This window comes from Malania oleifera, chromosome 13, assembly GCF_029873635.1.
Source record: "Malania oleifera isolate guangnan ecotype guangnan chromosome 13, ASM2987363v1, whole genome shotgun sequence".
Lineage (NCBI taxonomy): Eukaryota > Viridiplantae > Streptophyta > Magnoliopsida > Santalales > Ximeniaceae > Malania > Malania oleifera.
The window spans coordinates 64,210,043-64,226,208 of record NC_080429.1 but is presented as its reverse complement, the minus strand read 5'-3'; the positions used below and the strand labels follow the sequence as shown (position 1 = coordinate 64,226,208).

General features: G+C 39.5%; 1 protein-coding gene across 1 annotated transcript; it reads right to left on the bottom strand.

Annotated features, from left to right (window-relative positions):
- Positions 1-8,874: 8,874 nt before the first annotated feature.
- LOC131146433 (NAC domain-containing protein 54) lies at positions 8,875-12,377 on the bottom strand. Its single transcript, XM_058096043.1, has 3 exons — positions 12,121-12,377; positions 11,674-11,951; positions 8,875-9,427 (listed from the first exon to the last, which is right to left on the bottom strand). The coding sequence occupies exons 1-3, from the start codon at positions 12,275-12,277 to the stop codon at positions 9,137-9,139; spliced, it is 726 nt and encodes a 241-aa protein (XP_057952026.1). The 5' UTR covers positions 12,278-12,377; the 3' UTR covers positions 8,875-9,136.
- Positions 12,378-16,166: the final 3,789 nt, after the last annotated feature.

The following is a 16,166-nucleotide window of genomic DNA, read 5'->3' as shown; positions in this document are numbered from 1 at the left end:
ATTTGCCATCTCTCATTCACAACTCATTCCTACAATCGAATACATATACACAACTCAAGCGAAAACTGGCGACCACTACAGCGTAGTCCCATCATACACATATACATATCCTCACTTATGGCAGAGGAATACCGTGGTTACATATACAACAGTCTCAGTAGTTCACAATACATACACTCTCGATGACTAACCACGCATCCCAACCCATAGTAGGATCATGTAACACTCTCGATGACTAACCACGCATCCCAACCCATAGTAGGATCATGTACCAGTGCTCAAAATAATTGTGGATACTTCTGGCGTATTTTCGTTTCCAGTTCCCAAGAAGCTTCCTCAACCTCGTGGTTTCGCCACAATACCTTCACTAATGGTAGCTCTTTGGTACGAAGCTTCTGAACTTTACGGTCCAGAAGCTGAACATGTATCTCCTCATATGCTAAAGTATTCCCAATTTCCAACTCATCATAACTAATAACATGTGAACGATCCAACATGTATCTTCTCAACATAGATACGTGAAACACATCGTGGACCCTCGAAAGTGCTAGAGGTAATGCAACTCTGTAGACTACCAGACCCACTCGCTCAAGTATCTCGAATGGTCTGATATACCTCGGGCTCAACATGCCCTTCCTCCCAAATCTCATCACCCCTTTCATCGAAGTGATATGCAGAAATACCTTACCGCCCACTTCGAACACTAACTCACAGCGGCGAACATCTGCGTAACTCTTCTGCCGACTCTGAGCTGATCTAATCCTCTCCCGGATCAAACACACCTTCTCAGACGCCTGCTGCACAAGTTCAAGTCCTAACACCTGAAGTTCACCAACCTCATCCCAACACAAAGGAGATCAACACCTCCAACCATACAAAGCCTTGAACAGTGCCATCCTGATACTAGACTGGAAGCTATTAGTATAAGCGAACTTTACAAGTGGCATAAACTATATCTAGGTACCACCAAAGTCTAACACACACGCTCGCAACATATCTTCCAATATCTGTATCGTCCTCTCCGACTATCCATCAGTCTGAGGGTGGAACACTGTACTGAAAGTAAGTTTCGTCCCCAATGCCTCCTGCAAGCTTATCCAGAATCGAGAAGTAAAGCTCGGATCTCGATCTGACACAATGGACACCGGTACTCCTTGCATTCTCATAATCTCCTGCACATACAAACCTGCTAGCCTACTCAAAGGATAGCCAACTTTCATTGGTATGAAATAGGAAGATTTTGTCAACCTAACCATGATCACCCAAATAGCATTCTGCCCGTGAAGCATTGGTGGTGAACCGGTCACAAAATCCATGGAAATATGCTCAAATTTCCACACCAGAATAGGCAAAGGCTACAACGACCCTGCCGACCTCTGATGTTCAGCTTTCACGTGCTAACATGTCAGACACTACTCTACGAACTGAGCAATCTACCTCTTCATACCAAACCACCAGAAGGTCTCGTGCAAGTCCTGATACATCTTCGTACTACTAGGATGTACCGTATACAAAGAACGATGCGCCTCCTTTAGAATCGTCCTTCTGATCTCAGCATCATTCGGAACACACAACCTGGTCCCAAACCTCAGCACACCTGCCTCAGAGATGTTAAACTTTGTAGCCAGTCCCTGCCGTACATTTTCCATAACCTCTACCAACTCTACATCACTAGCCTGCGCAGCTTTTACATGCTCAAATAAGGTCGATTGGACCTCCAAACCAGCAATGAAAGTATGTTGATCACTAGACACAAACTCTATACCCGAGCTCTCCAAATCCCGTTTGATGTGACACTAAGTTACAACCGCATACACAGTCGTAGGCCTAGACTTCTGACTCGATGCATCAGCCACCACATTAGCCTTCCCCGGGTGATAACTGATCGTGCAATCGTAATCTTTAATCAACTCTAGCCACCACGTCTGCCTCATGTTCAACTCCTTCTATGTGAAGAAATACCTGAGGCTCTTATGGTCAGTGAAGATCTCACACTACACCCCGTACAGATAGTGTCGTTAGATCTTCAGTGCATGTACCACAGCAGCCAATTCCAAATCATGCGTAGGGTAATTCTTCTCATATTATTTCAATTGCTGGGAAGCATACGCCACTACCTTACCCTACTGCATGAGCACACATCTCAGGCCTTTCAAAGACGCGTTGCTATAAATCTTGTCCACCATCCCCCGAAGGAATGGTCAACACTGGAGCAGTAATCAGTTGGTGCTTCAACTCCTGAAAGCACTGCTCGCAATCACTGGTCCACTCAAACTGCACTCCTTTCCTGGTCAATCGTGTCAGAGGTCCAGATAGTTTAGAGAAACCCTCTACGAACCAACGATAGTAACTTACCAGTCCTAGAAAACTCCGAACCTCCTACACATTCTTCGACCTTACCCAGTCGACACAGCTTCAATCTTGCTAGGATCAACTAATATACCATTCCCAGTAACGACATGGCCTAAGAACACAATCTGACTCAACCAGAATTCACACTTCTTCAGTTTAGCATACAACTTCTTCTCTCGCAAAATCTGTAACACTAACCTTAAATGTTCCACATGCTCTTCCGTACTCCTCGAGTATACCAGAATGTCATTAATGAACACCACCATGAACCGATCCAAGTACTCATGGAAAACCCTGTTCATCAGATCCATGAACACTTCCGGAGCATTCGTCTACCCAAAAGGCATGACTAAGAACTCATAGTGGCCATATATGGTTCAAAAAGCAGTCTTCGCTACATCCTCCGCTCTAAACCTCACCTGATGATATCCTGACCGTAAATCGATCTTCGAAAAGACCAGCGTCCCTTGCAACTAGTCAAAAAGATCATCTATACAAGGTAAAGGATAGCGATTTTTCACAGTTACCTTTTTAATCTCATGGTAATCAATGTACATCTGCATCGACCCGTCCTTCTTCTTCACAAACAGTACTGGAGCTCCCCAGGACGAAACACTAGGTCGAATGAAACCCCTGTCTAGTGATTCCTGCAACTGCTCCTTCAACTCTTGAAGTTTTTCTGGAGCCATCTGATACGGAGTTTTAGAGATCGGTGCCTTACCAGGCAGCAACTCTATCGCAAACCCACCTCACAATCCGGAGGTAAACCGGGTAAATCATCTGGAAACACATCTGGGAATTCGATGACTACCCAAATATCTTCAAGTCTCAACTCATCCTACGGCGGTTCCTTCATACAAGCTAGGTACCCCTGAGATCCATCCAAGAGTAGCCTCCTCGCCTGTAGTGCCGATAGAATCTGTGGCGCTGGACGCACACACAATCCCACGAATTTGTACTCCTGCTCTCCAGGAGATCTAAAAACCACCACCTTCCTACAACAATCAATCATAGCGTAACTGGAGAACAACCAATCCATTCCCAGAATGACATCAAACCCCGACATGTCATATACAATAAGATTTACCAGTAGCAGCTTTTCCTAAATTTCCACTGGACAGTCTACCAACATCTTTCTGCAGGAAGATACACTCTCAGATGGTGTAGAAACAGATAACACCTTATTCATGTCTCGGGTCTCCACCCCACACCATCCCATAAAATTCACAGACACGAAGGAATGGTTTACACCCGAATCAAACAAAACAGAAGCTTTATTCAAAAGCAATAATAAGGTACCTGTCACTACGTTACCTACATGCTCAGCGTCCGTTGGAGTAAGAGAATATACTTGTGCCACCTTTGACATCTGGTACAACGATCACCAATCTGGCTCCCTTGAGAATCCTGGTGCTTGGTATTTTGACGATAACCCGAGCCCTTGCTCCTCTTCTTCCACGATCCCTGACGAGATCCTGACTGAGAACCAGAAGGTACTGTCCTATTCTTCGATTCCTGATCCACCTCATCTTCTCGGATATCAGTCTCAATCACTGTGGCTTTATTCACCAACATCGAGAACTCACGGATCTGAAGCATACCCACCAATCTGCGGATATCTTTTCTTAAACCCTTCTTGAACCTCCGAGTCTTCTCATATTTGCTCGAGATTATACATGATGCAAAGCAGGACAACTCTATGTACCGAGCCGCATATCCCTACACTGTCAAATTCTCTTGAGTTAGAACAAAAAACTCATCTGCCTTCGCATCACGTACTGAAGCCGAGAAGTATCTGTCAAAGAACACCTCCTTGAAACGGCTCCACGTCATCTCCTCAGGACTGGCTCTCTGCTTCTCCAGCAGACTCACCGCAGTCCACCAACAACTTGCCTCCCCAGATAGCTGGAAGGTGGCATAAAGGACTCGCGGCCTATCTGTGCAATGTAGGACCTCCAAGATCCTCTCAGTCTTCTCTACCTAGTCCTCTGCTATCGTCGGGTCAGGTCCTCCAGAGAACGTCGGAGGATGCATGCATGTGAATCTCTCAATGGTGCACCTCGTAACGGTAGGAGAGCGCTCGCTTCTCCTCACACTCCGCCCAATCTCCCACAATACCTGCCTTGTCAAACCCCGAGGCTCAGAAGGAGACTCATCACTCGCAGTCTCCTTGGAGCCACTTCCCAGGTTATTATCCTTGGGCTCCATTATGCAGCACAATAGGAATCTATCAGTATTCCTACAACACATATAGTTAACATAATGATCAACACTAATCATGTTAACTACTCGCTTCCAGGTCTAGGTCTGTCCTATCACACCGACTTGAACGTCATCAATGATCTACCCTGATTTTACTGGAATCGTCATCCCACGAAAAACACGGAATACGTACCGTCGACAATTCCCGGTCTAGCAACCAAACAACCCTCAACCAACTTTACCCATATCCACATCCTATACTCTAGTATGTACTCACAATTAAGCCTAACCAAGTCTACAAGATCTAGTAACCTGGTTTACTCTGATACCAACGCCCCAAACCCCGAAATGGGACCCAAGGGTGAAAATGTAATCTAACCTGTACCTGTATCTGATAAAACATCCAAAGATACAGTATAGGAAATGAGGGACTGACCCCGTGGGGTTCCCAGGCACTCTAAACACATCCAAACACAATCATATACGCAGCGAAAAAGGATCATTCTATATATACATATGCAGTACCATATTAAAGTCTATACAAGAGCAAACACAAGGCTCTATCAAAATGTACGGACGGGTGCCCAACATATCCCAAAATGGCAACCCATCAAAACACAGTCCTAGCACTTACCCAGCGCTATACGCAATACACCGGCCACAACGCTCCTTACACCAGGACACTAGTTTCGGTTACTCGAAGGACTTGTAAAAATATACGTACAGCAAGGGTGAGACACCTTTTAGTAAGGAAGAATGTAGGTTATATCGGTGTGTGGCATTTGAGTGTTATCATGATACAACATACACGTAGTTAAACGCAGTCCAGTACTAGTTTACACAGTGCATACATGCACACACACATATGATCAGTAAACTTGGTGTCATCACACCCGGCATTGGCCCGTAGCCAACCCGCAAAGCACGGCGCAATCGGCACATGGCTAGTCCTCGACTCCCATGGCATCGTATCGGCGCATAACTAGTGGATCCACACCCTTTGGCCTGATCTGCCGGAATAGGCTCACACCCTCGAATATAGAGTCAGACACTCTTGCCCACATGGCAGGTGATAAACACACGCCCTCAGATATAGAGCCAGACATTCTTGCCTACATGGCAGGCGATAAACACACGTCCTCGGATATAGAGTTGGACACTCTTGCCCACATGGCAGGCGATAAACACATGCACTCGAATATAAAGTCGGACACTCTTGCCCACATGGCAGGCGATAAACACACGCCCTCGGATATAGAGCTAGACACTCTCAGTACCTAGAACAATTTCGGAACCGTGTTCCTACTAGCATTTCAACATATCACACACACATGCATGTTCATATAACCAAACAAACCGCACCCATTTGGTAATCTAAATCATAATTTTCCAAACAAATACAATTTAAACAAGTCAAGGCACAGTCATCCCAATAACACAGTATAAATCAACATATATGCACGGTTTTCAACAAAACCAGGGATGCAACCCATCGCCCCCTTTTCCCAAAACTGTAATAATAAAAAACCCATAGTTTTCCCCATTAAATCCCCCCAAATGAGTACTCAAAACACACACAGGACCGTGAACCATAGTTCCACCAAGTCCGATTTCAAAAATAACCAATATAAACATAGTTCCCCTTACATTTTCGTCGAATAACAAATCCCGAACTCCAAGGCCCTTAAACAGCGAACCGAGTTTCAAAACCTACAAATCACAGTACAGAATATACTTACAAGACAGTTACCTACAAAACTACCGGATTAGAATTGAAAACCAAGCCTTACCTCGATTTTTCGCCAAAACCCGAAAACCTCCGAAACGAGATTCCAATCCATAGAAGTAGTAGAGAATCCTTCCATGATCCTCGTGGTAACCTCAGATGTTCGATTCCAACAACGATCAGCGAAGAAATCTAGAGAGAGAGTAGAGAGAGGTTTAGAGAGAGAGAGATATATATTTGAAGTTTTCTTAGTTTGGAAGTAAAGAATATTCTATTTATAGCCCTTTTGACCCGGCCTAATTCGTCAACGAAATGGTGTTCTTGTTGACGAATCTTCCACTGCCTTCGTCGACGAATCGGTGGCCTCGTCGACTAATCTGAGATCACCGGTTTTTTTGAAACTCCTTGGCTTCTCCTCGTCGACGAGTCTCTGAATTTCCTCAATGAGAAAAACAAAGGCTTCGTTGACGAAATCTAGCTTCATCGACGAAATATGCCAAATTCCTAATTTGCCCCTCTCTTGTTCATTTAAACCCAGTTATCACGGTTCAGGTTCTTACAGTTTCAACCACACTAAAAGGTTAGTGGCGACTTCATTCCTATTTTTTTCCTGAAAATATAAAATAATTTGTATTTCACCGACCTCGAGGCACACGCGCTCTGGGATGTCACAATAATAAAAATTAAGCAAAATTTCTTTTTACTTCAATAAAGTGAGAAAATATGAAAATAAAATAAAATACAGATAAATTGAATCTTTTTTTGCATTTAAAATTCAAAAAAACAAAAAAAAAATATAAAAAATGAAATTTAAAAAAAAAAAAAAAAAAAAGTCACGTGTCTCCACTATGGGCGGACATGTGGCTAACTAATCCCAACCAAGTTAAATCCAGTTGAGGCTAGTTAAATCAGTCAGATTTTGAATCAGCAGGTTTTTTTTATTTTTTTTAAATTAATTTTTAATCAATTTTTAATTTATAAAAATAAATAAAATTAAGGAAAATCAGGAAAAAATTGGAAAAATATTTTTAAAATTATAAAAAATAAATAAATGAAAATTATTTGATTTATTTTGACTCGAATAACAAAAAAAAAGGAAAAAATGCCAAAAAATGAAGAAAATTATTTAAAAATCACAAAAAAAAATTGGAAAAATGATGAAAACTTTTTAGAACAAATTCTACAAAATTTTGGAAAAATTTGGGAATATTTTTAAAGACTCTTTTTGCTCAAATTTGATGATTTTTTATTATTATCTATATTAATTTTATTTTTGTGTGTGTGCATCCCAATAATTAAATGAAGGGTAAAGAGGTATTTTAGACCTCACCTATATTAGTTCTGAGGGGGTTTTGGAGGTTTTATTAGATATTCCTTAATCACACTTTACTTTTTCATTTTTCCTTTATATTTTTATTTATTTATTTTAAATGAATTAATTAAATATCATTATATTCAATTTAGGGATAATTCATAATTAGTTGAGTACCATTCGTAGAACGGGTGTGTATGGGATGCTAGTACCTTTCCCTTGCATAACTGAATTCCCAATCCCAACTCTGGTAAATGCAGACCGAGACTACTAATTCCTTGACCTATGATTAGTCTAGATACCAATCAACAAGTGGTAATTAGGTGAACTAACCAAACTTAGGAAAATAATAGGTTAGCGGCGACTCCATCAAAGTTTTAATATTATAAGTTATTGCCATTCCAGACCCTTCTCTAGGACTTTGCGACAAGTTGATCTTGAGGAGGGTTTATCTTAGCCTTTTCTTGAGCAATACTTAAAAGCTTTATATGTGAGTTTTAGCCTTTATGTTAGATAGGTATGCAATAGCGCAGCCTTAACGGGCATAAGTCTCCATGGGCGCACAAACCATTTTGCTCAAATTGTACCCCTTCGATCTGCTAAGTTGAAATAGATGAGGATCGAGAATTCCCCTAACGAAGTATAGTAGCGATAGAAGCGTTTATTGAGGAGCCTTTGGTCTCCAAGATATAGAACCAAAGGCTACATAATGGACAATAGCATTCCATCTTGAGATAGCGCCTCAACATGACAACCCCATATGATGTGGAAGCCACCATCTAGAGACAAAAGCTCCAACCATAAACCCTGCTGCTTGCTAACCATTTATTTTCAATGAAAGGTGTTATCAATCTTGAAAAGAATCCTTGTTGCTCATTTTCTTAAAATAATAAAAATTAATAACACCCAAGTTCACATGTCTTCTTGTTTTGATATACAAGAATATACTAACTTCTATCAATCACTCTTGTATTTAGTTGCATTCAAAAAAGCACCAAACTCGACTTTGCCAAGATTTTGGGAAATGTAGACATGCTTATGGTTGAACCAGCACTCACCAAGATAATCTAAGAGGAAAGGATAGTTAGCAAGTACTTTCAAAATTGTACATGGGCAGTTGATAGCTTAATACAGCTAGTGTTGGTATTATCAACGAGAGTCCTGGTGCGTGGCTTGCATAAGGAATAGCTTTTGTCTTGTTTAACGGCTGGAGTAGTGGGCATGAAAAATGCTTACTGGATGGTAGCAGTAAGTTATGGAACATAGACACATACATACATATGTACATATATATATCTAGCTTCATTCCCTTAAGCATGTAAAATAAAGTTGAACCAAGCCACAATATGAAGATGACTACGTCAATTGAACGTAATCTATACATAAAATTAAGAAATTTTACAAAAATGATGAAATTAATTAATAGTGTATGTTTTATTAATTAATTGGTTAAGTATATGAAAAATGTATTCAAATTTAAAGCATCTATTATTCGCCACCCATGTTTGAAATATATAAGAACTACTCCTTGAATTTTGGAGTAGTTAATTTGTGAATGTGTTGTGGGAGACTTCTTCTCCAGCCATACAGACATTAGAACACCACGCATCATCAGTGATGAACTGCATCCATGAGTTGTCTTTATCTTCTTCATCTAGGCACGATGACGATGTGGGAGGAACATCAAGAGGAGACATTGTTTCGAAGTCATTGATTACACTTGATGATCCTGATCCATGCGAGGTCTCAATTAATGATAAACTACACTGCCCTTGTTCTTCACTTTCAGAGCAAATTCCATTTTTCTTAAACACTCGACACAGTGCATAAGAATCCTGCAAGCAAAGGTGGAGTATATAAACGGAAGCATAATGTGCTAACAACAAAATAAAAGATTCATACAAAAGATGTGTTGATCACACCGTGTTAGGGTCATGCTAAAAATGTGTTGAGAATTGTTACGATTGCGCCAAAAAATAAAATTGATTAATTTAATTTTTGACACACATGTAAAAAGAGTGTTTGATCGTTTTTAACAGACACTTGAAGATTCCTATATTGTTTGAGCACAGTTTGTCTAACTAGTAGGGACACACATACGTGTGTGAACCCCACTAGCTAGTTGTTGTGCTAGCTCTTAAAACACTTTAATTACTTTATTTTTTAAATATAGTAACAAAAAAAATACTTATTCAAGATAACAAGAGATAAATTCTAAAGTATAGACTACATAATTGATGTTTAAATATAAGCCACACTAGAGTAGAATTATTCAGTGGGCTATAATTTCATATGAAAATATTTTAAATTAATAATTTAATGATGAAGTATTAACTATGATGGGGTTGAGCTCTGCAGCATTGATGAAAATAGTAGATTAATATCTAAAACTTGTCACAGATAGATTTAAGTAGCACAATGTACATTAAGTTTCACTCGTCAAACTTCATCTAACAAGTTTTAGTTTTTATTTTGGTAAATTAGTTTTGTAATAAAACCCAGGCCAAGTAATAAAAGGGTTTGGTGGGGAATGCGATATCTTGGGATTAAAAGCATAAGCATATTAGTTGAGGAGCCATAACCAAGACCATACCAAAAAGCGCTAATCAATGACCGAGTGCATATAGTATATCCTAATTAAGGCGATGAAATATATAGTAAGGGTGAGGGTGGAGATGATTGTATATCGCGCGGAATAAAGTGGAAAGTAGCCGACACCAGCTTCTTACAGCATGAAAGTGAAGTGAAGATAGAAGAGGGCAGGGCAGGCCCAGGCCAGGGGGTCATAGCTGCATGCATGCTTATATTTCAAGCTTGCTTCCATAAATTAATTAATTATTTCAAGTCATTTTATTAATTAACTCTCCCTCTCCCTCTCACACACAGACTGAGAGAGGGACACACTATAAATCCATCTAATATATAATAAGATTTAATTATTTATTGGAAGAGGAGAGCTAGGTTGGATGGAGTGGGGAGGAGGATATTGCTTTTCTTCTGATTAGAGATCGAGGATAAAGTGGCGCACAGCTTTGTCATCATGCATATATGCACCAAAGATCCACTTAGATTTAAGAGTAGTACCAATACTGCAAGCAACGAATCTCTCTCTCTCTCTCTCTCTCTCTCTCTCCATATATATATTTACAGTTGTGTGAGGAGGCAGAAGAGCAGCATTTCTTAAGGTATATATATGTAGAGAGAGAGACGTACATAGATACAGCTCGCTCTTATGAAGAATTGATTCATATATTCACCATAAAGCTAATAAAGAATTTTCTAATTTATAAATTAAATTACTTAACTTTATATATAACTTGATTATACATAATTAAATAGTTAATATTACATTGAGAAACATGAATTTTGAATCTTAGATTTGAATTTGTATGAATTTTCATAAATTATAATATAAAATTAAATTGTTCGGCTATATATAGCAAAGTACTATTTCCATGACTCCATCTACTATATAAAAACAATTAAAAGATAATGTATATGTGTATATATCAATAGTTAAAAACTTAATTGAGATGAATTATTTCTCATTGTCTAGATCAAGTCCACAGCATAGATTTTCATTGCATCAGAAGGGAAAAAATAAAAAGGATAGCGCCTCTATACATGGTTCGTGCTATATAAAATTAAAAAGAGATATATATAGTATTGACACTAACACCCATAACTTATACATATGTACAAACAAAAAATTATATGTTTTCATCTAACATCAATCACCTTTTCTTTTTAATTAGCCTTCTTGAAGAAGACAAAATACACGCACATTTAACCTAGTTTGTTTCTGTCATTCCCAATTAAGTTTTATACATACATATATATATATAAACACACATTATTTATATATGGACGTATAATAGGTGTGTGTGTGCATGTGTAGATACGTATGCCCGCAAAATTTAGGCTACCGTTAATTATACCATGCAAGAAAAGAAATATGAAAGGATTGAAAGGATTCACCCAAAATAAACATCAAAATGCTTAATGAATAACAAAAGTATCAATAAATGACTAATATATAATTTGATATATGTATATATAGTAGTATGTCATGTGTACCTACCTGAATTCCAGAGGTATCCTCGCATTCCTTGTCGTCAAGGCGATACTCGTGCATAACCCAGTCAGTCCTGATCCCTTGAGGAGCTCTGCCTCTGTAGTATACCAAAGTTTTTTTCATTCCAATGGATCGGTTCAGGCAGTTAACCCTCCGATCCTTTCCCGTTGATTTCCAGTACCCACCTCGAGTTGCTCTGTTTGTTCTAAATCCGTTGGGATATTTTCGATCCCGCGGTCCAAAAAAATACCATTCTGGATCTCTACTTGGCAAAATTGATTTTTCTGCACATTCATATGCACAAAGCACGGATAATTAATTCATTAATTAATTACGATGAATGCATGCATGCATCGATATGTGATGTCCATGCGTGTACGTAAGTAACTACAACTAATGACAAAAGACTGAGGAAGAGAGATGGAGATTGAGAATTAAAATATAATAAAGAACCTGCTAACTCCCATGGCTCGCACTTGTAAAGATCGACCTCGGGAATAATGTCGAGTTCGATCTCTTGACCATGAATTTTCCTCTTGAGATAGTAATTCACGAGCTCCTCGTCGGTTGGATGAAACCGGAAACCTGGAGGCAGTCCCACCGGCGCCATATTGATCTCCCGTCTTCTCTTTTCCTTGGGCTGACTGGCCTGATCGATCGACTTCACTGGCCGCCGGCCCCCTGTATATAGTGAGTATATATATGTATATATGTTGAGCCTTCCATTGCTCATACAGCCTCACTCATTATTTATATTCCATGAATGGAAGGAGGAGGAAAAAAAAGATTCAAAGTCCCCTGTCTTTGAGTTATTTTTCACTTTCTCTTTTACAGATTCTCAGACAAACGTTTCTCACAAGCCCAGGACCCACCAACCCTACCCCCTCCCCCCCCCCCCCCCCCCCCCCCTCCCGCGGGGGGCTTCTCACATGTACTGATGTACGTATGATATATGTATACTGTTAAAATAAATAATATGAACATTATTTGGACTTAATGAAATCAAGGTTATTGGCTTTGGAGAAAGGTTACTTAATTAGTGAGAAATTAGAGGGAAAGTTATTTTCCTCATACTTAATTAGTGAGGAATAATAGGGGAAGTACATTTATGGGGAGAGGAATTGTCCTCTCTCTACCCACATCTTTGTTGTGAAAACGAATATAGGATTGCACGGCGGAATATAAATGCAACAAACAATGAAAAAGCAAAATATAATTCGCAAACGTAGTATATCTAAAAGCAACAAGAATTCATACAAAGATTTACATGGTTCAGTAAAGTCTACATCTATGGGAGTAATCGGCAAAGGTTTCACTATGAAAAACAAAGTACACAATACAACGGTATTACAATAATCTTCTTCTGCTTCAATATACCCATAATGGCATATTTAACAACTCCACGGAGGCTTCCCCCCAAATACCCAACCGTTCTAATGTTCATACTCAAAATTTGAAGTCATCCTTGCAATCTCGAGTCAATTCGTCGATGAATAGGGTCTATTTGTCGACGATTAGGGTCCATTTGTCGACAATTTCTAAATGTCCAAATTTTATCTGCTCTCGGTATCTCCATTCATCGACGAATTAGGCATATTTGTCAACGACTTCTAAATGTCTGAATTTTATCTGCTCTCGGTATCTCAATTCGTCAACGAATTAGGTTTATTCGTCGATGAATGCCTGTTGCACTGCACCAATGACTTTACTTATGTTTTTCTTCCTTTGTTTATGCACTCCAACAAGTATAAGAGCCACAAAAACACAACAACCTCCACCTTGGCGATTATACGACCCTTAGGAGAACTTGAAAAACATATCTGATTGCTCCACCTTGACCTTAGAACGTTCGGTTGGGTTTATCTCCCTTCTAGCACTTGGAGACATGAAGTAAGTTCAAGCAATGCTTAAACTTTTCAGTAGTAATCGACTTCGTCAAAATATTCTCTACATTCTCAGATGTGTGAACCTTCTCCAATATAAGTTCACTTGAAGTAATCAACTCCTAGACCCTGTGGAACCTTACATCAATATGCTTGGTTCTACCATTGTACACTTAATTCTTTGCTAAGTAAATAGCACTCTAATTTTCACAATGCAGCTTAACCCCAACTTACTGTGTACCCAGCTCTTTGACCAAACCGATAAGCCATAAGGCTTCCTTTGCAGTTTTGGCAACTGTCATATATTCAGTTTCAGTTATAGACAATGCCACTAGGGATTGTACCATGAACCTCCAACATATAGGTTCCCCTACAAGGGTAAAGACATAACCCGTTGTAGACCTTCTATCATTCATATCCCCTACATAATCAGCATCAACAAACCCCATAACTGTTGGACTATCCTGTTGATTGTCGAACATGATACCATAACCCGATGTACTTCATAAGTATCTGAAAATCCATTTGACGGCTTCCCAATGCTTTCTACCCAGATTGAAAAGAAACTTACTCACCACACTCACTGCATGTGCTAAGTCTGGCCTTGTGCACTCCATGACATTCATTAAACTCTCCACAGCACTAGCACAGGGGACCTTTAACATGTCCTAGATATCATCATCCGTACTTGGGCAATCTATAGTAAACAATTTAAAATGACTCGCTAAAGGTGTACGTACCGGTTTTGCATCAGCCATGCTAAACCTCTCCAACACCTTCTCCACATAAACGCCCTGAAATAACCACAACCTCCCCGTTTTTTTGTCCCATCGAATCTCCATCCCAAGTATCTTCTTGGCTGGACCAAGATCTTTCATGTCAAATTCTTTTTACAATAGTTCCTTTAATTGATTTACCTCAGTTAAATTTTTACAAACTATTAACCGTCATCGACATACAACAACAAGAAAATAAAAGAACCACCATCAAGTTTGTTCACATACATGCAGCAGCCATACTCACATTTTTTGTAGTCAATCTTGATCATACAAGAATCAAATCTTTTGTATCACCTATAAAGAGATTTCTTCAACTTGGAAACTAAGTTTTCTTTCCTTAGTTCATTGAATCCCTTTGACTGTACCATATAAATATGTTCCTCCAAGTCACCATAAAGAAATTATGTCTTCACATCCATTTGTTCCAAATGCAGATCATAATGAGCTACTAACCCCAATACTATCCTGATAAAAGTGTGTCGGACCACAGGTGAAAAGATTTCAACATAGTCTATTCCCTTTTTCTGTGAGTACACTTTTACCACTAACCATGCCTTGAATTTTTCTTCTTCCTTTTTTGAAATTGCTTCCTTCTCCTATATACCCATTTGCATCCTATTGCCCTCTTCCTATATGGAAGCTCCACCAACTCCCAAGTTTGATTCTTATGCAACGATTTCATTTCCTTAATCATTACACCCATCCACCTATTTTTCTCCTGGTCGTGCATTGTCTCTTGAAATGTAGTTGGATCATTGCAACAGATAAGGAAAGCATAAGACACTAACTCTTCAAATCCATACCTTGGTGGTGGTTTGATAGTGCGTCTGGATCTTCGTATAGGAACATTGTTGACTTGCTGGTTTCTCAAGCTAGAACTCCCTGCAACCAAAGGACCAAGATAATTGTCGTTGACTTGAGCTTCTAACTCCACCTACACAACATGTTCATCTCTGCTCTAATTTTCTGGCTCTTGTTTCTGTTCATCACATTCTTGAGTACGTTTCACCATAGCTTTCTCATCGAAAACTACATCTCTACTGATCACCACTTGTTTGCCACTGGATCCCATAGCTTGAACCCCTTCACACCCTTTTGATATCCCAAAAAGATGCAATATCTAGACTTTGAGTCAAGCTTCGATCTTTCCTCACTAGACACGTGAACATAGGTTGAATAACTAAATACCTTCAATCCGGAATAATCTACTGTGTTTCCTATCCATACCTTTTCTGCCACTTTCTCCTCTAGTGATGCCCTTGGTGATCGGTTTATCAAGAAACAATTCATACAAATTGTCTCGACCTAGAAGTTCTTCAGTAGCCCTACATTAAGCCTAAGATACCAAGCTCTTTCAGCTTGAGTTCAGTTTATCCTTTCAGCCACACCATTTTACTGAGGTTTCTGGCGAACAGTGAAGTGTCTCTTAATGCCTTGCTGCTCACAAAACTCCATGAACCTAGAATCAGCGTACTCGGTCCCATTGTCTGACCTGAGACATTTGATTCTCCTCCCCGTCTAGTTTTTCACTTCAACCTTATACCTGACAAACGTATTAAACATGTGCCGCATGAAGTATACCAAGACTTTTCGTGAGTAATCGTCAACAAAACTCACATAATAAACATGTCCACCTCTTGATGCTACTCTAACCAGACCCCAAACATCGGAATGTATATAATCAAGAATACCTTCCATCTTGTAAATAATGGATTTGAATTTTGCCCCTTTTTTTTTCCCAATAACACAAATCTTGCAAAAATCCAGCTACATAGTTTCATACCTTTCAAGAGTTTCCTTTTGTGAAGTTCTTTCATACCATGTTCCCCTATATTCC

Excerpts from the sequence above, each read along its gene's own strand:
- LOC131146433 (XM_058096043.1), bottom strand. The coding sequence starts at position 12,277 with ATGGCGCCGGTGGGACTGCCTCCAGGTTTCCGGTTTCATCCAACCGAC. Across the intron at positions 11,952-12,120 it reads CGAGCCATGGGAGTTAGCAG|AAAAATCAATTTTGCCAAGT; the intron begins GTTCTTTATTAT and ends ATGAATGTGCAG. Across the intron at positions 9,428-11,673 it reads AGGATACCTCTGGAATTCAG|GATTCTTATGCACTGTGTCG; the intron begins GTAGGTACACAT and ends CTTTGCTTGCAG.